The 23,700-nt window shown below is 54.6% G+C and overlaps 1 protein-coding gene across 1 annotated transcript in view; it reads right to left on the bottom strand.

Annotated features, from left to right (window-relative positions):
* Window positions 1-3,699: 3,699 nt before the first annotated feature.
* GNG7 (G protein subunit gamma 7) overlaps window positions 3,700-23,700 on the bottom strand; it is a 51,377-nt gene continuing 31,376 nt past the window's right edge. Inside the window, exons 4-5 of the mRNA XM_032092626.1 lie at window positions 4,723-4,841; window positions 3,700-3,933 (exon numbers count right to left, since the gene is read on the bottom strand). Of these exons, the coding sequence (XP_031948517.1) occupies window positions 3,808-3,933; window positions 4,723-4,803 (207 nt within the window). The 5' untranslated portion in view covers window positions 4,804-4,841 and the 3' untranslated portion in view covers window positions 3,700-3,807. The remainder of the gene's footprint in view (window positions 3,934-4,722; window positions 4,842-23,700) is intronic.

Here is a 23,700-nt window from a genome sequence, read left to right as displayed (position 1 = left end):
AAGGACAGTCCGGAAAAACCTGGATTGGCGTTCGGCAACGAGCTCAGAGTTTGGCAAATAAGAAGAATCATCCTAATTAATGAGGATTTGAATGTTAGACCAGAGAGAAGAAGGAAACGAGGAGCGCCGAGGATCCCACGTGGGCTCGGAGTAAATGAATTCTTGGGATTTTGTTAAATAAATTGGATTTTTAAGTACTTTGGGAAGGGGGGGGGGGGAAATAAAGAGGGATTTGGGAAGATCCAGAGGCTCCGGGGTGTCCGGGCAGCTCCCGGCTCCGTCCCCCGGGACAGGGAGGGGAGGGCGAGGCAAAGGGAGGAAAACTGGAATGGGAGCGATGTTTCCCTGTCCCTTTTCTTTCCCAGTTTTCTATTTTTGGCACTGGCTTCACCACACGCCAGAAAGAAAAGCCGGACAGATCTGGGCATGTGGTTATTCCCAAAAAAAAAGGGCTTTTGTGGAGCTGGGCTCCGGCTCCTCCCGCTCCCCCTTCCCCCTTCCAGCACTTAAAAAAGTCCTGAAAAGTCTTTTTTTTTTTTTTTTTTGTGGATTTTTTCCCTCATTTTTCCTTTTTTTTTTAATTTTTTCCTCCTTTTTCCCTTTTTTTTGGTGGATTTTTTTCCTCCTTTTTCCCTTTTTTTGGTGGATTTTTTCCCTCCTTTTTCCCTTTTTTTGTGTTTTTTTTTTTGTTTGTTTTTTTTTAAAATAAATTTATTTGGCAAATGCACTAAACAAAGTACAAGCAGCTACTGGGAATCTGCACTTCTATTTCTGCCATACAAAAACACCTACGGGATGAGCACGGATTTTACTCGGACGAGGAAAAAATTCCGAGGGGGAAAAAAAACAAAAAAAAAAACAAAAAAAAAAACCAAACAAAAAAAAGGAAAAAAAACCAAACAAAAAAAAGGAAAAAAAAAAAAGAAAATTAAGGATTTTTTTCCCCCCACCAAAAACGAGTCACCCATGGAGACACCAGCACCTGCCAGCAGCTCCCACCCCCCGCTCCCGGCAGGACCCTGGGCCGCCGGCATTCCGGGATCCCTGGGAGATGCTCCATGGCCTTTCTCCCGGCTTCCTGCCCCTTTTCCCGGCTCCTTTTCCCTCCTCCCAACCCCTTTTCCCAGCTCTTTTTCCCTTCTCCCTGCCCCTTTTCCTGGCTCCTTTTCCCAGCTCTTTTTTCCTTTTCCCAACCCCTTTTCCGGGCTCTTTTTCCCTTTTTTTTAACCCCTTTTCCTGGCTCCTTTTCCCGGCTCTTTTCCCCTTTTTTCAACCCCTTTTCCTGGCTCCTTTTCCCTTCTCCTTGCCCGTTTTCCCCCCAGCTCCTCGCTCCTTCTCCCAACCCCTTTTCCCTTCTCCCAGCCCCTTTTCCCGGCTCCCTGCCCCTTTTCTCCCGGCTCGGGGCGGAAGGACGAGGATGGGGGAAGCAGAGCGACCCCAAAACGCTGCACCCCAAAATCGTCTGAGCGGATTCGCCGGCCGAGCATCCCTTGGGATTCACATCCCACGGGATTCTCCCGCCGAGCGGGGCTGGAAAGGGCGGGATCCCTGCCCGGGATGGGGATTTGGAGCCCCTGAGGAGGAGGAGGAGGAGGAAGAGGAAGAATTCCCGGCTCCAGCCCCCGCTCCGGGATAGCACCAAGCTCTGGTCTCGAACACAGAGGAAGAATCAGATCTGGAGTAGAAAAATAAGGCTGGAACTGGACGAGAGATTAAGGACGGAGGGAATTCCCTCCTGGAGAAGGAATCCCAGGCTGGACTCGGGAGTGTCCACGCAATTCCCGGCGGGCGGGAGCTTGGAGCGGGCTGGGATGAAGGATTTGGGATAAAACTCTCCAGAAAAGGCTTTGCTGGGCCGGGGCTGGGGGGGGGGACAGGGAGGGGAATGATCCCGTTTTCCCTGCTCTGACATTCCCGAGCCTTGGAATTCCGGGACACAGCGAGGGAGGTTTCCCAGGGAAAGCCGCATGGGTTTTAGTGTTAAAAAACGTGGGATTTTCCCCGATTTTGTTGAAAAGGCAAATGACGGCGGACTGAAAACAAGGAATAGCGACATTCCTGCAACCGAGGAGGGGACATGGAGCGGCTCTGCCCATCCCGGCCCCCCTGGGAATTCCATCGGCCTCTGGAAAGCGGCCGGAGCAGCTCCCAGTGTCCAGCCCGCACCAGTGACCCCGACCAGCAGCACCAGTTTGGGCCGCAGGGATTCTCCCTCCCGCTGGAGCGGGACGGGCAGGGCGGGATCAGGCGAATCCAGGGAATTGCAAATCCTTTCCCATGGGAATTGCTCCCTGTCTCGTGACAGGACCCCTGGCATTCCAACGCAATTTTCTGGGGAATAGGGGGAATCCCAGGATTTCACTTCAGATGTGGCCGGATTGTTTTTATCCCTTCTCTTCCCAAAAAAACCTGCGCTCGGGATAACCGGGAATGGCCTCTCCTTACTGCGAGTTCGGGAAGGCTTTTCCAACCTCGTGGATTCTGGGAATGTCACCCAGGAGGCTGCTGAGCCCCGGGATGGGCCCTGGGGACATGGATTGGGCTCGGACGCTGCACCCAAATCCCGGGATCTGTCCCCTTCCCGACAGATCCGGTGGCCAAAAGGTGCCCATGGGAATTCCCGGAGCTCTCCCGAGCATCCAACCACCCCCAGCACATTCCAAGGGCTCCATGGAAGTGTCTCCTGCTCCCCCCTTTTCCTGGATCCCCCTTTTCCTGCTCCCCCAGGTTCCTCCCTCCGTGCCGGGTTATCCCCAAGTGCTCCCGGGTAAATCCCAGTCCCGGATTCCCAAGGGATGGGAACAGAGCTGGTCCTTCCCCTCCCCACCTGCCCTAAACTTCCCTGGACATCTCCCAGGCCCTGGGTTTAGCGGGAAGAATTCCACCCGCTGCTCCCAGTGCAGAAAACCGAGATGGGAAACGCCGGGAATTTGCCGATTTGGGCTGAAGTTCCCATTTTTTCCAAGATTTTGGATGCACCTGGAAGCCCCTTCCCTCCCCAAAATTGGGGACAGCACAGAGAGCCCACCCCAGAGTGACCGGGGGGGGGGGGGCTGGATCCCGGCTTCCCCCATCCCTGGAGCTCCCTAAAATTCCTCCTGGGATCTCTCCCGGCTGAGAGTTCCCCCGCAGGGCCATCCCCTGATCCCAGCGGAGCCGTGGGATTCAGGGAAAAGCCCCCCCCAGCCTCCCTTTGCCCATTCCCAACAGGGATTTTTTGGGGGATTTTTTTGTTGGGTTTTTGATTTTTTTGGGGGGGGGGGGGAGGGTTTTTTTGGTGCTGATTTTCTACAAAATCGCTCCCACCTCGTCCCTTCTCCAGAGGAAATTCCTGCTGGTCGGAGATTGAGTGGATCAGAGCACTCGGAGCTGGGTCCAGCTCTCACATCCCACTGGGAATGACCCCCTCCCCCACCTCCACCCCTTTTCCAAATCCAAATATCCCGGTGAAAACCCCCCCCTCCTCCCCACCCCCCTTTTCCTCCCTCAACCCTGATAACTCCGAAAATCCTGCTCCCAATTTTTAACCCCTCTCCCACCTTCCTTCCCGGCAAAGCAGCCGCCCCTTCCCTAAAACCCCCGCTCCCCAATTTTTTATTTATTTAATTTTTTTCCCCCTCTGGATTGTTTTTGGGGTTGGTTTTTGGGGTTTTTTTTTGTTTGTTTGTTTGTTTTTCTCGGGAATTTTTGTTAAGTTCCTTTTGAAGCCAGCGTTGAGGTTTTTTTTACCCCCTGGGTGCAGGTGGAGCTATGGAGGAGCCTGGATCCAGAGGCTGGAGGAGGATTCCCTTCCGGAGGGATCCGGAGCTATAGGATGATACAGGGCTTTTTGTCCTTAAAGGGATTCTCGGAAGCGGGAACTCCCACCAGGAGCGGATCATTCCGGGCATGCTGCTCACAGTAATTCATCAGCTCCGAGGATGCTTTCGAGACCTGGATATTGGGGGAGGAAAAAAAGCAGAGATTTGGGGGATATTCCCAGCTCGGCACTTCCAGGATCTGTGGGGATTCACATCCAGCTTTTCCCAATGGGAATTTTGTGGAGATGAGGAGGGAAAACCCCTTTTTTTCCTGATTGGATGTGGAAAATCCGTGTTTTTATGGGAATAAACAGGGAGGAGTGCAGGGAAATAACCCCACAGAGAGATTTGAAAGGAACGTTGTTGTATCCGTGTTTTTCAGGGATTTGGGATAAGCTCCAAAGATGCTTTTGAGACCTGGATATTGGGGGAGGAAAAAAGCAGGGATTTGGGGGATATTCCCAGCTTGGCACTTCCAGGATCTGTGGGGATTCACATCCAGCTTTTCCCAACAGGAATTTTGTGGAGATGAGAAGGAAAAATGGGAACTGGACATGGAAAATCTGAGTTTTTATGGGAATAAATAGCGAGGAGTGTGGGGAAATAACCCAGCAGGGAGATTTGAGAGGAACGTTGTTGTATCCATGTTTTTCAGGGATTTGGGATGGAAAAGCTTCCCTGAGTGCAGCCTCTTGTTCAGGTTTGGAAACCTTTAGGATCCACGACTTAAGGCTCTGCTTGGTTTATCCCAAAGCTGTTTTTTGGGAAGGGCAAACCTGGGGGGATACGAGGAGGCTCCAAATCCAGAGGGATCCTTGGAGGCCGCTCCAGATCCTGGAGGGAACGCTGGAATGCTGCCATTCCGAGCTGGGAACATCCCACTGGGGGAAAACCCGGGATCTTTTCCCGCTCCAATGCTCACCTTGATCCTCTCGATCCCGGCCTCGATGCGGAGCTGCTCCACGAGCTTCCGGGCCTGTGCTATGTTGTTAGTCGTGGACATTCTCTGCCATCGGCTCCGGGCCCCAGCACAGGAGAATCCTGCAGAAAAACCATGGAAAAAGCGGGGTTGGTGTCGCGTGTGAAGCTGCTCCGGCCGCGTGCTCTGGGTGGGATCACGGAACGGGTCGGAAGGGACCCCAAAGCTCGTCCTGTTCCACCTCGGGAAGGTGTCCCCACGGCCACGTGCAGAGGAGGAGCTCTGCTGGCCCCACTGGCGCTTCCTGAGGTGGTTTCGAGTTCCCCTTTCCCCGAAGGAGCGCTCGGGATCCCCGTTCTGGGAGTTCCGGTAAAAACTCTGCTGAGCAGAGCGGAAAAAGGAGCCTGGTTGTGGGGAAGGGAAGCTCTGCCCGAGCTCCACCCTGGGCTGGGCACCGAGGGGGGGCTCTGAGGGGCTCCTGCACCCATCCCTGGTGGCTTTGGTGTCCCTGGCACCTGGGCAGGTGACACCTCCAGGTGGGTCATGTCCACCTGCCCATGGGATTTGTGTCGGACCTTCCTATGGGACCATATCCAACCTCCCCATGGGATCACGTCCATCCTGCCCATGGGACCATGTCCAACCTCCCCATGGGATCATGTCCAACCTCCCCATGGGACCATATCCAACCTCCCCATGGGATCATGTCCAAACTCCCCATGGGACCATATCCAAACTCCCCATGGGATCATGTCCAACCTCCCCATGGGATCATGTCCAAACTCCCCATGGGATCATGTCCAACCTCCCCATGGGACCATATCCAACCTCCCCATGGGATCATGTCCAAACTCCCCATGGGACCATGTCCAACCTCCCCATGGGATCATGTCCAAACTCCCCATGGGACCATGTCCAAACTCCCCATGGGATCATGTCCAACCTCCCCATGGGACCATATCCAAACTCCCCATGGGATCATGTCCAAACTCCCCATGGGACCATATCCAACCTCCCCATGGGACCATGTCCAACCTCCCCATGGGATCATGTCCAAACTCCCCATGGGATTATGTCCAACCTCTCCATGGGGCCGTGTCCAAACTCCCCATGGGATTATGTCCAACCTCTCCATGGGGCCGTGTCCAAACTCCCCATGGGATCACGTCCAACCTTCCCATGGGGCCATGTCCATCCTGCCCATGAGGTCCTATCTCTGTGGGGTCATGTCCAACCTCTCCATGGGCCATGTCCAACCTTCCCATGGGGCCGTGTCCATCCTGCCCATGGGACCATGTCCATCCTGCCCATGGGATCATGTCCATCCTGCCCATGGGATCATGTCCAACCTTCCCATGGGGCCATGTCCATCCTGCCCATGGGATCACGTCCAACCTCTCCATGGGATCATGTCCAACCTCTCCATGGGGCCGTGTCCCTGCACCCCCGCAAAGCCCCGACAGGGCTTGAACCGCCTTCCTCAGAGTTTCACAGCAGGAACTGAAGGATTTTGTCCACGAGACCGAAATAATCCCCCCTGTCCCGGGGCTGGGCGCTCCGGGGGCAGCTCCGGCCGCGCCAAATCCCTTGGCCAGACGCCGTTCCCAGGCCGTTCCCTTTGTGCCACCCCCGTGGAGGTGTCACGGCTGTCACCTCCCGCCTGTGACTCAGCCGCTGACCGCTCACTCCCAGGGGCGCAGGGGGCAGCTCCCACCCCCCCACCAGACCTGGAGATGATTCCAGGAGGAGAAGGAGCCAAAGCAAACACGGAGTCGGATCCCGCCGGCGCTCCCAGCCCCGCCAGCCGCCCACTGCAGCCCTTCCATGCCTTAATTAGAGGCTCCTCCAACCTTCTCCCCAGGCCTGGCAGCTTCAAAGCCGAGCATTCCCGGCGGGAACGCCTGTCCCATCCCAAATCCTCGCCGTCTCGCCTATGTTTAGACATTTAGGGAGTTTATTCCAGACCACGACGGCACTCTCAGGGATTATTTTGCTTGGCAGCCGCATCCAGCGTGCTCTCAGCTCCTCAATCCCTGAGCAGCACTTGGCTGAGTTCGGAGCAGGGAATGCTGCGGGGGAAAACAAGCAGCGCTTCAGCGCCGGCGTTCCCGACTCCGGTGCGGGATGATTCCCTGAATTAGCCGGGTTTTTGGACATCTCCGCCTCTCCCGTCCTGGAAGTTAAGTCAAGCCAACACGGGAAGCTGCCAGGGTGAAATGAGGTCTGGTTCTGTGGCAAATGGGAGGAGGAAGGCGGCTGTTCCCGGTGGGAAGAGCCTCCTGCTCCGGTTTGAGGCGCTCCAAAGCAGTGCGGGTGGGATTAGGAGCAGGGAAAAGCTCCGTGTCAAAGTCGAGCTCCTTCTGAATCTGTGCCATGAACTCCAGAGCCCTTCCTGCCCCAGACACTGCCAAACAGTGTTCACCTGGATAAGGAGTTACCCAGCTGGGCTGAAAAAATCCAAGGAATTTGTGTTTCCAAGCGGTTTGCAGCAGCACAGGATCACCTGCCTGCACTTTCCCGGCTTCCTGTTTATGGAGCGAGGCTGATGAATCAGAGAACTTCTGGGAGTCGTTCCCACCCCCATCCCTGTCCCTGCAGCATCCTGGGAAGCCCAGCCTGGCTGAAGGAAGGACGGTGCAGAGAGGGCACGGCAGGAATTGTTAAATGAGCATCCTAAAAATCTTTGGCAAGGGGGAGAAGTTTTACTCCCTGGTTTCTGGTTTCATGGAGTTTCAGCTGCTCTGCAGCTCCCCAGTGAATCCCTGTTTCCCTTTTCCCAGAGGTGCCTTTTCCCTCTCCCAGGAGTAAAAGAGAAGCAGCAGTTGATGCTGAGTCCCACAGTGGGATCTGCAACGCTCCCAATCCCAAATTCCATTCGTCCCACAGTGGGATCTGCAACGCTCCCAATCCCAAATTCCATTAGTCCCACAGTGGGATCTGCAACACTCACAATCCCAAATTTCATTTGTCCCACAGTGGGATCTGCAACGCTCCCAATCCCAAATTCCACAGCAGGACCCGCACCAGTCCCAGATTCCACAGTGGGATCTGAATCCCTCCCAATCCCAGGTCCTGCAGCAGAACCTGCATCGCTCCCAGTCCCAAATTCCACTGGTCCCACAGTGGGATCTGAATCTCTCCCAGTCCCAAATTCCACTGGTCCCACAGTGGGATCTGAATCCCTCCCAATCCCAGGTCCTGCAGCAGAACCTGCATTGCTCCCAGTCCCAAATTCCACTGGTCCCACAGTGGGATCTGAATCTCTCCCAGTCCCAGTTCCCACTGGTTCCACATCGGGGCCTGCATCGCTCCCAGTCCCAGATCCTGCAGCAGGACCTGAATCCCTCCCACTCCCAGTTCCCACTGGTTCCACAGCAGGCCCTGCACTGGGTCAGGTTCCCCGGCCACGCTCCGGGGCTGCTCCCACCCCTGGGTGACCAATTAAGAACCGCGGCCATCGATCCCCGGAGCCATCCCGGCACAATCGGAGCCGATCCCCATGGCTCCATCCTCGGGAGCTGGAAAAGCCAAAACAAACTCTGGAGATGTCCCTCGGCACTCGGAGGGTGTGGAAAGAGCCCGTGAGGTAACGGGATTTGGGAAAGAGCCACAGGAGAGGAGCGAGGTGTGTGTGATTCAGATCGGGTTACACCAGCACTGCCCTGGTTTTGGATTCAGCTCCATCGTCCCTTTGCCCATTTTTTTAAGGAAAACACTTGTTTGGGAAAGGACCGGGATGTGATGTCTGCAGCAGGGCAGTGGGGACACCCAGGTCTCCTGCACATCCTCTGACCCCCACCACAGAGCCAGAACTCCTTCCTGCCAGGGGGGCAGAGCTCCGGGGTTTGGCCTGGAGCCACCTCCCGCTGCTGCTGGAGCCGGGCCAGCGCTGACTTCTCCCTTCCCGGGATCTGCTCCGTGACTCAGCACGAGGCTGAGCCACCCCCGGCCCTCACTCAGCAGAAAGAAACCTTCCCCGATTTCTGCCGCAGCACCTCCTGCCTTCCCGGCTGAGCCACCGATCCCGGCAGCCAGCAGCAGCATTCCCGGGCTGCCCTGAGGGACAGCGAGATTTTCGGGAATGGCTCTGGTGGCGTCGCTGCTCACGCTGTGTCAGGGAGCGATTCCAGCAGGGATGAAGTCACCCGGCCTTGCAGCTCTCCGGGCTGTTCTCCCTGTTCCTCCAGCAGCACCGTGATCCGGCACATCCCAGGCCAGGGAACATTTACGGTGCTTGGGGCTGGAGGAAGATTTCCCAGCAGATGGAAAACGCTGCAGCGCTAAAAAACACGGGAAATCGATAAAAATTCGGGGAACGCAAGAGCAGGGGCAGGGAGGGATCATCCAGGGGTGTCCCGAGGTCACGGCCGGCACAAAGAGCTGGGAGGGAGGTTGTGAAATCCGGAGTGCAGGTGAGGGGTTTGGGAATGACGCAAACACATCCCAGGGAAGGTCTGGCTGCGGCACAACCCCCCCGGGAGCACTCCTGCCTGTTTTAGGGAAAGCAGTTAAGCCAGGATAAAGCCTGGGATGATCAAGATTTGCTGTTTTAAACCGGCTTGGGTATTCTGGACTTTTAGGATGCTCAGAGCCCCGTCCTGCACCAGCTCTGTCTGACTCAGGAACGGCCCCAAATCTCCTCTCCTGGGTTCCACCCCTAAATTTCCAGGCTTCCACTGTCACAAAATCAGATGTTTCATGCTCGCATCCTTCATGCACATTCCCAAAAATGCTGCTCGGCGTTTCCCGGCGGGTGGGACCGCGGGGAGCCGCGGCTGTGCCACCCTCCCGGTGTCCTGCACAGCCCCGACGTCACGGCAGCACCGAGTGACGGCCGGAGCGGCCCCTCCGCGTCCCCACGGGAGCCGCTTTGTTCCCGAGCGAGCTCTTTGTGTACCCGGCAGCCTGCGAAAGTCCCGATTTGGGCTGTTTTCTTGGGAAAAAAGCAGAGCAAACCCGCGCAGCTCCTGAGTCAGCCGCGGGCAGCGGCGGTGACAGAGCGGTGACAGAGCGGTGACAGCAGCGCTGGCTCTGCCGAGCCGTGACTCAGCAGCGGCTCCGTGCCGGAGGAGCCGCCTCCTCCTCCTCTCCCATCACGGATCTCCGAGCAGCCTCTGCCCTTTCATCCATTTATTTATTTATTCGTTTATTTCGCTATTCATTTATTTCGCTATTCATTTATTTCGCTATTCATTTATTTCGCTATTCATTTGTTACTCATCCCCGGTGCTTCCCGGCTCTGCTGGATCCCCGGCGGGATCAGCCAGATCTTTTCCCTGCCTCTACCCTCGGCTTTTCCAACCGAAACGTGGCCTCGGGATGCCGGTCACGAGGGTGAAACCGGCACCGCGGCGTGCCGGGAAGCCGGGCCTGTCCCAGCCTGACGGCCGAGCCGGGAATCAGCCTTGGCACAAATCCCTCTCGCTCTTTTTATCCCACGGGTGCCACCACCTGCCCGCCGCAGGAAGAGGTGACGGCAGGGCAGAAATATGCGCTGATCCCTCGCTCGTTTGGGAATTCTTCCCATTCTTCTCATAGCTGGGAGCTGCCACTCCTCGCCAGGGTGAATAAACACCGAAATTCTCAGTAACTGCTCGAGTTATGCCGCTTTTGCCTTCCTTTCCTCCCCCCCCCCCCACCCTGCCCCGCCCCGAAAAATGTGGGATCGGTGCTCATGGATGTGTCTGTGCCCGGTGGGAAGCACTGGGAGAGCTGCATCCTCCTTCTCCCTGTGGGATTTGGGATTCCCTCTGCGCTGGGGATGGGATTTGGGGGGGATGGTTCAGGATGGAGGACGCACTCCTGGATCTCTGCCTTAATCAAATCGTGCTTTGAATCAATTAATTCATTAATTAACCGAAGAGCAACCTCCCATCCCAAAATGGAGCTGCAAAAAGCCACCTCCACCTCCTCCAGCAACCCGAGAGTTCTCCAAAGCCCGCGCGTTTGAGGATTCAGGGATGGAGCAGCTCCTCCCAGGAGCCAGCAGCGATCGCGGAGCCAGGAAAAGCAGCACGGGGAGGGGAGGGGAGGGAGGGAGGGGAGCAGCAGCGGGATCGGTATCCCAGTGTCGGTTCCTGCTTTTCGGGATGACCTCATGCTTTTCGGGAACAGAGCGCGGCTGTCGGGGCCGCGGCATTTGCTCCTTGTCTGGGCAGAACAAAGCCGGCTCCATTTTCCCTTCACGCTTCCTGCAGCAGCAGCTCGGCGCCTCAAAGAGCCATTGAATTTTTCCCTGACTGCAGCAATTTTTTATTCCCTTTTTCCTATTTTTTTTTTTTTTTCCTTTCCTCACCTCCTTTAAGACCTCCAGGTTTCTGTGGCGTGGGACAATCTTCGGGAGAATTCAGCCCAGGAGGCATCCAAGGGTGGGAAAAGTCCCTAAAAAAGTCCTAAAAAAAGGACTGGGCTCTGCTCAGCCATTCCACGTCTCATGGATGGACCCTTTGGAGCTGCTCCATCCCACTTCAATCCATTAAAACCTTAAAATCCCATCATTATTAGCCCAAGAGAAATCTCTTCAATCCCAGCTCCACAATCTATTCTTGGGGGTTGGTTTTTCCCCAGCTCCAACTTCTTGGGATTGCCCTTTCCAGGAAAAAAAACTCAATCCCACAGCTCAGCTTTGGGGCTTTTTCTTTTGTGAGGGACGGAATAAATTTGCTTTTTGCACAGCCTGGGTGGGAAAACAGAGTTTGTGTTGCTCCGAGTGGAGTTTTCCTGAGGGAAGGCAGAATTCCAGCAGGAACATGGAGCAACGGGATCCAGGGCATGGATTTGGTGCCCCAAAAAGCTCCTGCCTGAATTCCACAGGAGAGTTTGCAAGCAGGAGGTGGCGAGATCCAGGAGATCCCATAATTGCTGGAATATTTTATCCCTCGAGCTGCTCCACTTTCCAAGCAGCCAAGGATTCCGGAAGGAGAGAGCATCCCTAGGGATGTGCAGCTCCGTTTCCTTCTCGTTCAAGGCCGGGCTTAACCTGGCTGGGAGAGCCTGGAATCCTGCTTGGATCCAGGTCACACCTGCCAGGGGTGCTGTGGGATATTCCAGAGCCTTTGTTTTCTGGGAACTCCTCTCCAGGAACTCACCCCTTGATCCAGGGTAGCCTGAAACCCCCCAGGGAATTCATCCCTTGATCCAGGGAAAATGGAAGCATTCCCAAGGAATTCACCCCTTTTTTCCAGGGAAGATTGAAGCCCACCAGGAATTCATCCCTTGTTTTCCTGGGAAGCCTGAAGCTTTCCCAAGGAACTCATTCCTGGTTTTCTGGGAAGCTTGAAGGCTCCAGGAGTTCATCCCTTTTTTCCAGGGAAGCCTGAAGCCCCCATGAACTCATTCCTGGTTTTCTGGGAAGCCTGAAGCCCCCAGGGAATTCTCCACCTTTTTCCAGGGAAGCCTGAAGTCCCCCAGGGAATTCACCCCTTTTTTTATGGGAAGCCTGAAGCTTCCCCCCCTTCCCCCCCCAGGAACTCATTCCTGGTTTTCTGGGAAGCCTGAAGCCCCCAGGGAATTCTCCACCTTTTTCCAGAGAAGCCTGAAGCCCCCATGAACTCATTCCTGGTTTTCTGGGAAGCCTGAAGGCCTCCAGGAGTTCATCCCTTTTTTCCTGTGAAGCCTGAAGCATTCCCAAGGAATTCACCCCTTTTCCCTCTCCTCCCACTCCAGGGCTGGCACTTCCCTTCTCCCCGATTTCCCTGGAGCAGGTGTGGTGCCAGCTGGGTGGAGATCCCTGGCAGCGCTGCCAGGGCGATTCCACTCCCTTCCCCATGCCCTGAGTCACCGGAGCACATTCCAGACTTTATTTTTAGATCTCCTATTAAAAACAAATAAAGTTTTTTAAAACCCCAAAAAACCCAACCAGACAACAACAACAACAAAAAAAAACAACCCAGCGCAAGGGCAGAACATTTGCCAGCCCCCCAAAATCCCAAAATCCCCCAAATCCCCAAATCCCACGGTGTGATGAGAGCCTGTGGGATGGTGCTGGTATCCCAGCATCCTTCATTTCCTTCCCTGCAGCCCAATCCCAAATTTTCCAGCTCGGTTTTGCACAATCCTTCACTTTTTGGGAGCCCCAAAGCCAGGAGAGGTTGGGAACGGTTTAAGGGAAAAGGACAAAATGAGTGGAGAGAGCAGCAGGGAATTCCCACTTTTTTAGGATGAAATCCATGACACAGCAGCACCTCCCAAGTTTCCCAAATTCCCAGCTCAAATCCCATCCTTTAGAAGTGATCTCATCCCAGGAATAAATGTCTTTTCCTTGCCAACATCCAACACCCTCCCGTGGCACGTGGGGATCCAGGGGAATTCCCAGCCCCCTGCACGAAACTTTGGGAGTTTTTATCATCCCAAATTTCTTCTGCCTCTCCCCAAACCGGGATCCCGTGCTCGGAGCAACGTGAGTCACCGGAAATTTCAGGGAGATGATGAGAAAACCCTAAAATAAGAACTCAAAGGCCCAACCTGTGCGGAGCAGCCTTTAGGAGGAGCTTTGTGCCACTTCCAGACCCCCCAGACTCCGAAATCCCGGGATTTTGGGGGGATTCCAGAGGGTTTATGGAGCTTCTCGGGCTTGGGGAGGGAAGGGATGTGGAGTTTGGGGATTTCGTTGTGGGAAGGGATTTTTGGTGCCATCGGAAGCACAGGGCACAATCCGGGCACTGCGCGGCTCGCTGGGGGCAGCCGGGGAACTGGGAGTTACTGGGATGGAACTGGGAGGGACCTTGAGGGAGTTATGGGAAAAGAGAGGGGGGGATCGGCCTCGGACCCGCAGCAATCCCAGCTCAACCAGCTCCAGCTGCTGAGCCCCGCACCAGTTACACCATTAACCCGCACCAGTTACCCCATTAACCCCACACCAGTTCCCCCAGTAACCAGCACCTCCAGCACAAAGCGTCCCTGCAGGACCCGGCCTCTGCTCCAGCATCGCTCAGGGCCCTCTGGAGCAGAATTCCAGGTTTTGGTCTGGAATCCACGGATTTTGGGGGGAATTCTCCCCCTCCACCCCACCTTCCCCAGGCTCCGGAATCCGAGTGCCAACCACCACGTGCACCCTGGAAAACTTTGGGAATTCCATCCCCCCTCCCCTTCCCTACCATGGGATGAATCCTCCCTGTGGATCATTTCCTGCCCGGATCCGGTTTCATCCCCGTGCCTGCACGAGGCTTTGGAAAACAACAACATCCATGGGAAAAAAAACCCCAAAAACCACCAAAAACCCATCCCAAAAAGCTGGAGGTTGTGACAAAAATATTGACTTCAAATGAAATCCCTCCCGTGGAAAACAGGGAGATAAGGAATTCTCTCCCGGGAAGCAGCTGACGCTGAGCAAACAGCAGAAGTGCTGACTGGCTCTCCGTGATGATCCATGGAGAAACCTCCCGGGAATGGGAGCCAGGAGCATTTCCAGCCTCTTTCCTGAGGCAGCTCCAAGGAAAACATCCATCTCCAATCCCTGGGGGTTTTTTTTTTTGGTTGGAAAATCATGTTTTCCAAGCTGGAATTCCCAATGCCTGCCTCCTGCGGGGTGTGTTTGACCACGGCTGAGTCAGGTAAAATCCAGTTCAAATTAAATTGCAAATTTCTGTGCTGAATTCTTTGTCCAAGCATCTCCCAGTGACCCCTCAGAGGCTTTTAAATCCCGTTTTTTAGTGGGATTTTTATCCCATTTCGACTCCCAGAGCTCGGAACATCGACTGGCACTTGCTCTCACAAAAATCCCATCTTCCAGCTCCGTGGGGGAGATTTTCCAAGGGGAGCTGCTCATTAGGATTTTTCCCCGTGCTTTAAATCCCATTTTCCACCCAGGAATCTCTTCCCTGGGTCGCACCTGCTTGGCTTCACCACCAGAACCGGCTTTGGAAAAGCTTTTCCAAAGGGATGAGTGGGAGCGAGGCCGCCCACAGCCACCACTCTTTGGGGTGAATTCAGGATTCAAAAATCCCGAATTTAGCCGGAATCAGGGAAGGAATGAGCTCTTCCAGCTTTTCCAACCCCCTGGAAGCTCAGGTGTGCGACGCCCACCTGCCACTTTCCCAACAGAGCCATCCAGGAGATGCCAAGAGAGCTTGGAGCGGCTCCAAGGGGAAGAGGAAAAGCAGGAAAAAAAAAACAACCTCTCCAGACATTGTGGTGCCAGCCCTGACTCGACGCCCCAAAATGCCAGCGCCCAGACGGGCTCTTCCCAAAGAAAATTCCACGTTGCAACAGGGCCGGAGTGCGGGATCGGCTCCGGAGGCGCCCGGACACGGGCAGGGATTGGGAGCGGCTCCAGCTCTGGATGGGACCTTGGAGAGGCACAAACGCTGTCCCTGTCCCGGCTCACGGGAGGGAGGGATCCAGGTGGGAATGGAGCAATGCTGGGATTGTGTAAGTGCCGGGATTTGGAGCAGGCTGGGATGGAGGAACGGGTTCCACGGCGTCAGCCCGGTGTGGAATGAAACAGAATTCTAGAATTGTTTCGGTTGGAAAAGCCCTCCAGGATCATCAAATCCAAGCTGCTTCTGATTCCCACCCAGTGCCACGTCCAGTTCCTTGGACACCTCCGGGGATGGCGACTCCAAACCTCCCCAGGCAGCTCCTTCCAATGCTTGACCCCCCCTTTCCATGAGGAAATTCCTCCTGGAACATCCCAACATCTGCCCAGCACCAGGCCACAGCTGGACACAACCCCACGGACACTCCAAGCTCAGAGCTGCTCCTGGCAGGGAATGGGCTGCGCTGAATTCAGGGATTTTTGCCAACACAAACCCCAAATGCTCTGATCCCACACATTCCTCATCCCTGGAAGTGCTCAAGGCCAGGCTGGATGGGGCTCGGAGCAACCTGGGATAGGGGAAGGTGTCCCTGGCCACGGGAAGGGGTGGAACGGGATGGGCTTTGAGGTCCTTCCAGCCCAAACCATTCCAGGATACTGTAATTACCATCCCTTTGCCAACCAAACCTCAGGAATTCACCTGGAGCGGGAGAGTTCAGCCCTGCTGGGAAGCAAAACCCCAAAATCTGAACCCCACACTTTGGGATGAACACCCAGCTCCAATCCCGGGTTGGGATGGGGACACTGAGCTGCACTTTGGGATGAACACCCAGCTCCAATCCCTGAGCTGCACTTTGGGATGAACACCCAGCTCCAATCCCGGGTTGGGATGGGGACACTGAGCTGCACTTTGGGATGAACACCCAGCTCCAATCCCGGGTTGGGATGGGGACACTGAGCTGCACTTTGGGATGAACACCCAGCTCCAATCCCGGGTTGGGATGGGGACACTGAGCTGCTCTGGAATGCTCATTCCCTACAAAAGGGACCTGCTGGCACTGGCGCCCGGCTCATTCCCGTTGCCCCGGCCACGTGAGTGACCTTCGGCAGCGCGGACATCACATGAGTGAAACGCTGCTGCTTCTCCTCCTCCGCCCATCCCCACAGTCCTGTGACTTTCCCTCTTTCCCTCCCCAGCTCTGTTTTTATCCCTGCTGGAGCTCCAGAGGGTGACAATGATGACACAGCCAACCCCCCCCCCCCAATCCAAAATCATCCCCAAAACCCCAGAGGCCTCATCCACAGCAGGACCCATGGATTCAGGAGCCTGATGACTCCTCTGCACTTGTTTCATCACCCAAACAACCCCAGCCGAGGCCGCTCTCGCCGCGTGACCGCGGCCGTTTTCCCGCAAAACCGCGGCTTTTTGGGAAAAGCCGATGACTGCAGCATCATGTGAGGGTTTGCAACTCCCAGCTCGGGGCTGGATGTGTGGGGAGGGAGGAAGCTGAAGGTCCTTTTCTTTTGTGCCTCTTGCAGGAAGCGCGGTCACGCTGGGCTGGCGGCGCTCCAGGGCTGAGCTCAGGGCTGGAGCTGCTGCCAGAGGGGCCGGCGAGGCTAAAAAAGGAATTTTCCCCTCTGTGTGAAAGGGTTGGGGAGGGAGGCACGTGAGGGAGCTGCTCTGGGGTCACGGGCAAGCTTTGGGGGTTTATATTTAGAAAATGATCTGGGAAAAAAACCAGAAATTGGCAAAGCTGAACTTGCCCCGGAGGAGAAGAGGGTTTGGAGAGATCGAATTATGGCCTGGCAGGAGCTGAAGGAGCTGGCAGGGAGGGGGAGAGGGGTTGTTTACAGGGCCAGCGTAAAGGGAGTGGCTTCCAAACTGGCAGAGGGAAGGCTTAGGTGGGATTTGGGAAGGAATTCCTCCCTGTCAGGGTTGGGATGGGATGGAATTCCCAGAGAAGCCGTGGTTGCCCCATCCCTGGAAGTGTCCAAAGTCAGGCTGGAGCAACCTGGGATAGTGGGAGGTGTCCCTGTCCGTGGCAGAATGATCTTTAAGGTCCTTCCAATCCAGGGAATTCCACGATTCCATAAATCCATGCAGTTCCCGATGGTGCCACGATGATTTTTTGCCTTCTCTTTTTATATCCCTTTATATATTCCCAGCATCCTTAACACACATCGTTACAATCCTTTAAACCCGCTATCTTAACATAATCCTAAACCAAAAAACCCCAAACACCCTAAAAGCCTCACAAGGAAAACCCGAAAACCCTGAAATTATCTTGGAAAACCAAGATTCTCCCTAGAAAAAGAGAGGGAAAATCCTTGGTGCTGCACAGGATTCCTGCTTTGCCTCGAGTCCCTCGTTCTGAGATTCAGCAGTGCTGCTCCTACCTGGAGTCTCCCAGGCTAAAAATAAAGGGAAGACAGGCAGGATTTAGCATCCTGTGAAAAATTCCAGTTTGGGAATGCCAGGAAAAGCTGCCGGGAGCTCGGTGCTACTATGGCTAAAAAAAAAAAGGCTGCAGCAGGAGGAGTGAAATCCTTGGCACCGTGCGGTTCCTCCTCCTCCTTTTCTACCTTCTCCTCCTCCTCTTCCCAAGCTTTCCCTGGCACATGAGTCACGGTCCCACCTCCCCGAGCCCTGAGGAACCCACTCATCCCACTTTTCCTCTTTCGGTGTGCAAAGGGCAGGAAAAATATCCTTGAATTCCGAGGAAGGGCGAGCTGAACCCGCCCGAGCCGCATCCCAAGCAGCGCACGATCCCACGGCGCTTCCCGCTTTTCCAAAGCGCCGCTCCGCCCATCTCAGAGCCGCCTCTGAAGGCGTTTTGTCCCCCACGTGTGAGCAGCACATCCCTGCAGACAAACACGGCCCCGTTCCCGGTGATTCAGCCCCGCGGCTGGGACACATTCCCAACTTTCCCAAATGTCACAGCGGGAGCGTGCGCTCGGCAGGGATGAGGGGATGCAGGGTGGGAACGTGCCTGGAGGAATGCAATAAGGACAGTCCTGAATTTAGGGATGGATGGATGGATGGATGGATGGGTGGGTGGGTGGGAAGCGCCTTAAATAAAGGGGTTGGAAAGCGTTAAAAATAACGGGATTGTTTGGATCCGGCTGCGGGCACGTGGGATGGGCTGGACCAGGCAGAGCTCTGCTGCCATGTGAGGAGCCTCTGGAATGACTTGGATGAGTTTTCCAGAGGCAGGAGCAATGGAAAAGCAGGGGGATTGGCACTCTGGGAATGGGCGTTCCCAAGGAGCCGGCAGTGCTGGGAAGGGACAGGCTGGGACCGGAATTCTGGGTCCCACCAGGGGTTCTGGATTCCCGATGTTTGATCATTTATCTGCCAGTCCTGACTCCTGGGACCGGAAAGGAGATTCCCAGCCTGGAATCCTGCAAAACTCCCGTCACTCCATCAACTCCAGCCCAAACCACTCCTCCACATCCCTGGAAGAGTCCAAATCCAGGAATATGGAGCAACCTGGGATAGGGGAAGGTGTCCCTGGTGGAAGTGGATGAGTTTTAGGGTCTTTCCCTATCCTGGGATTTCCCATCCTGGGATTCTGTGGGATCAGGATGGATGTGAACAACACCTGAAAAGCCACCCTGGGCTGACATTCCCAGGGTAATGCCAGTCCCTCCCTGCTCCGAGGCCATCCCGGCTCCTCCTCACTCCCACCAGGATCACGTTTGGATCTGGCTGCCGACCCCAAATCCTCGGCAGGAAGAAGAGGATGAAACGAGTCCCGGAATGCCGGAGCTGGATGGACCCTGAGCGGTGCCACGGGGCCGGGATGAGGAGTGGGAATCTGCGGTCCAGGCTGTGCCAAAGGCAGCAGATTCCAGGGAATATCTCCCTGAGGGAATCAATCAATCGATCAATCAATCAATCAATCAATCCGGGTCAGCAGATGGATGGGAATGGAGGGAGTGGATCTGAATAGAATTATGGAATCCCAGAGGTTGGAAAAGATCTGGATCATCGAGTCCAAGCCGCGCCTGGATCTCGTCACCCAGCCCGGAGCACGGAGTGCCATGTCCAGGAATTCCTTGGACACCTCCAGGGATGGGAATTCCAAAGCTCCCTGGAGATCATCCCATTCCAGCATCCAGGAATTCCTTGGACACCTCCAGGGATGGGAATTCCAAAGCTCCCTGGAGATCATCCCATTCCACAGGCAGAGACACCTCCCGCTATCCCAGGGTGCTCCAGCCTGGCCTTGGACACTTCCATGGATCCAGGGGCAGCCACAGCTGCTCTGGGAATTCCATCCCATTCCCTCACCACTCTCACAGGGAGGAATTCCTTCCCAATATCCCACCCAAATCTCTCCTTTTCCAGTTCAAAGCCATTCCCTGTGTCCTGTCCCTCCAGCCCTTGTCCCAAATCCCTCTCCAGCTCTCCTGGAGCCCCTTTAGGCCCTGCAAGGGGCTCTGAGCTCTCCCTGGATCCTTCCCTTCTCCAGGTGAACATTCCCAGCTCTCCCAGCTCGGCTCCAGACGGAAGAGCTCCACTCCTTTATCTGCTCCAGCAGATCCTCCCTGGGCAGAATTCCCCCTCCTCCCGCTGCCCACAATTCCCTGGATGCAGCCCAGGACTCGGGGGTGGTTCCAGGTGCCAGCACACGTGGCTGGGACACTTTGGGAAGCAGCGGGAACTGAGGGCAGAATTCCAACCCCTGGCGTTCCTTGGGCGCTGTCATTTCAATCTCGGGATTCAGATATCCCGTTCCAAAGGTTCCAAAGGTTCCAAAGGTTCCAAAGGTTCCTCGGGACAGCAGCTGGCCCCGTTTGTTGTTTGTAAACAAATCCTCCTGCTCCAGACAAACCCCGGGGCAATCCAATTCCCAGATAAACTCCAACTTTCTCCTGAGGTTCTGCAGAACCGCCCTGGACTCCCGGAAAAGCAGCAGGAACGGGAAGCAGGGTGTGCTCCTCGATCCGGCCGCCAGCACATCACGGAATTCTGGAATGGTTTGGCTTGGGAAGCAACTTAAGGAGGATCTTGCTCCCAACCCTCCTCCTCCAGGAGGAATTTGGGAATCTGAAGCACAAACTGCTCTCTGCGCTCATCCCGCAATCCCCTCCCTTGGATGTGCTGCTGGAATTCTCCTCCAGGATGGGAATTAAGGGAAGGGTGATCCCAGAATTCCAGCTTGAATTGAAGCCCTGGTGCAGCTCGGTGCTGTTCAACAGCACCTGGGCAGCGGGAGCTGATCCTTCCCAGAGCAGGCGACTCCTGGGATTTTTGGGATCAGTGGATCCCATCCAGCTCCCTCCAGGTGCTCCAGGAGACCTGAATCCAACCCAAAGCCCCAAAGGAGGAATCCCAGAACTTTGGGATAGCTCAAAACCAGAGGGAACCTGGAGCCCTGCTATGTCTACAGCTAAAATCCCACTGTCTGTAAAAAAAACCACAGGAAAAGATTTGGGATGGTTCCACGTGCCTGGAATCTTTCCTGGCCCCGAACCCTCGGATTCCCACAGGGAATGAGCACGGAGCCCATCAAAGCCCAGAGATTTCACCCCCCCCCCTTTAATTCCTGTTCAAGCCACGAACGCTCCCAAATATTTATCTCCAAGAATCCCAGCTCTGATCCCATCGAGCTTTTCAAGTTTAGGGATCAAAGTTATCCGGGGTTTTTGAAGGCTCCGCTCCAGTTCCTACGGAGTTGTTTCTTTTAGGGAAAAAAAAAATCCATTTTTCATGGGGGAAATGGAGAGAAAACAGCTCCGTTTTGGCGCAAAAAAGGAACATCAAAGGCAGCTGAATCCCTAAAAAGGACGGCTGGAGGCAATTCCCTCTCAACAGCTGCCGGAATTAAGGCTCCTCTTTCCCAGAAAAGCTTTGGAAGCGCTGTCTGTGTCCCACCCACCCTGGCAGCCACCAGAGCTGTGGGGACACTGCCCCACGTGTCCCAAACATCCCGAAAACCACCTCGGGATCCACCAGGGAATGCCAGATCCTTCCAGCTCATCCCATCCCACCCCATCCACGGGCACGGACAGCTCCCACCATCCCAGGCTGCTCCGAGCTGCCCGGGGACACTTCCAGGGATCCAGGGGCAGCCACGGCTTCTCTGGGAATCTGTGACATCCAAAGTCCAGGATCTCCAAAATCCTTAAATTGGGGCTGGGAACTCCAAGCTGGAGCCGTTCCCACCCGGTGATGCCTTTCCCAGATGGAATGGCACCCGGATCAAAACATTCCAAGGCCTTTTCCCAGGGGCTGGATTCCCCCCTCTGTGGGAAAGCCGAGCTCATTTGCCCCAAAACCTGGGAAAACAAAGAGGTGTCAGCTCGTCTGAGGAAGGAAAATCAACATCCAAGAGGGAGAGAGCCGAGAAGGATCAGGTGTGGGAACGGTGGGAAGAGATTCCAGCGGCACAAATGAATTCCCACCGCAGTGAGGCCCCTCAGCCACATCCAGGGCACGGATTTGGGGTCATTCCAAGGGAAAACGGAGCAGATTTCGGGTCTCCGAAGCCCTGCAGCAGCTCCTCCCTCTCCTATCCCCAAATCCAAGGTCTTGGAATGTGGGAAAACGGGAGCAGAATATTCCAGAGCGCCTCCATCCCTCCTCCCCATCTCCCTCCAAGGGCTGCGGCCTCGGGAGAAGGGAAAAGGTTCCTCAGAGACCCCCCAAAATTCCCATTTTTCGGGGTTTTATCCACTTTCCCCACAGAGCTCCGGAGGAAGGAAGAGCAGCAGGACAGGTTTGGGAAGCAGAGGTTTGGAAAAGCAGCTCAGGTGACTCAGGGAATTTTCTTCCCACCTTGAAACCCGGGAGAAGGGGCAGCCGAGGGAATTTTTTCCCCTCTACTCTGTGGGATTCACACCAGGGCCGGGCAGGAATTCCAGGCGTGAATTCCATGTGTTTGGCAACCCCCAGGGAAGGCCAGGAATTCCCAGGAATTCCCAGCAGCAGGGCTTTACTCAGAAGGGAATTTCTGGGATCAATCTGCCTGTCCTCACCTTCCTGACGGTTTTGGGGGGGGGTTTTATCCCGTTGTGGGTGCTCCACAATTCCGGGTATCCCAAAAGCTGGGAATATCTGCAGGAACGCCCAGAGCCAGGCTGGAGATCTGCTCTGGGAATAAAATCCCCAAATGGGATGGAAATAGGGTGAAAAGGATCTTAAAGCTCACCCACTTCCAGCTCCCCAAGCTCCACCCCAAAACCCAGCATTCCTTACTCTGTGAGCTGCTGAACAATTTGGGAAGAGGAAAGAATTCCCAAGGGATTCAGGCCTGGGAAGCACCAGCAGAGATGATGTGGCACAATTAAATCAGCAAAAACGGGTGTATAGGGTCAGAGATTTTCTGGGATTCATCCAGAATTCATCTGGGATTCATCCGGCTGCCCCAAATCCATCCCATTCCGTCACCGAGGGATGGGAATTTTCAACCAGGAGATTCCAGGGAGATTTCAAGTCCTTGGTTGGTTTGTGCTGGGGGTGCCTGGTCCTTCCCATCCAGCATTTCCTGCTCCTGGCAGCTGCTGGCCCCGAGGCCACCGGCATTCCTCAAAATTCCCTGGAATTGGGAAGGTTTCAAAAGAGAAAGAATTGAAAAAGAAAACCAATTCCAGCCGTGTCCGAGTCCAGCTCAGGCTCAGAGGTTGGATAGGATGGATTGGGCTATTTTTGGAGGTTTTTTCCCCCAAAATCCCCCCAAAAAAGAGGGATGTGGATTGTCCCTTTCCACCAAATAATTCCTGGTGAGCGATCCAGCTTCGGGATGGGGCAGAGCAGCACCACACCCAAATCGATCCGGGCCTGATTTGCCTCTTCCTCTTTTATTTGGCTCCTTTTCCCTGCAGATCTGGAGCTGGCCTGGCAGGAAAAGCTGAATTCCAAGGAAAAAGCAGCTCAGGGATGAGCCCAGAGCACAGGAGAATCCCAAAGCAGAGATTTCTCCGCTCCAGACTTTCCAAAAAAAACCCCAAAAAACCCCCAATTTTCCTGTCGGGTTTTCCAGTGAAAAGCGAGCGGAATCAGCAACTGCGACGCTTTTGCTCCATCCCGTGGAATTTGGGGATTCCTGAGGAATTCCAGCGAGCTCCAGCAAGAACCAGCTCCAAAATCCAGCTGGTTTTAGCCAAGGTTGGAATCTGCAGAGGGTGAGGCTGGAGCTGGGATCCCAAATGGAACCAAATCCCAGGGAAAGGAGCGGGGCAGCTGAGGGATGCTGGGCTCGGGAATGTGGGAGAGCAGGGAAGGGGGAAAAGCGACGGTTCAGGGAGTTGGATGGGAATTTATAGGAGTTTTCTATCAATATAGAGAGGTTTTCTATAAATTTATAGGAATTTTAGATAAATTTAAAGGGGTTTTATATAAATTTATAGGAGTTTTCTATGGATTTTAAGGGGTTTTGTATAAATTTATAGGAATTTTAGATAAATTTAAAGGAGTTTTCTATACGTTAAAAGGAGTTTTATATAAATTTTAGGAAGTTGTCTATGAATTTAAAGGAGTTTTCTATAAATTTTAATGAGTTGATAGGAATTTAAAGCTCAGTTTTTAGATTTCAGGTTTCAGGTTTAAGTTTAAAAAAGCAGGAATTTAAAGCTCGGTTTTTGAATTTCAGGTCTCAGTTTTAGGCTTAGAAAAGCAGGAATTTAAAGCTCAGTTTTTGAATTTCAGGTCTCAGTTTTAGGCTTAGAAAAGCAGGAATTTAAAGCTCCATTTTTAAGCTCCAGGTCTCAGTTTTAGGCTT

The sequence above is a fragment of the Corvus moneduloides genome, chromosome 28 (assembly GCF_009650955.1).
Source record: "Corvus moneduloides isolate bCorMon1 chromosome 28, bCorMon1.pri, whole genome shotgun sequence".
NCBI lineage: Eukaryota > Metazoa > Chordata > Aves > Passeriformes > Corvidae > Corvus > Corvus moneduloides.
The sequence above is the reverse complement of the archived record's forward strand: the minus strand, read 5'-3'. Positions and strand labels throughout refer to the sequence as shown.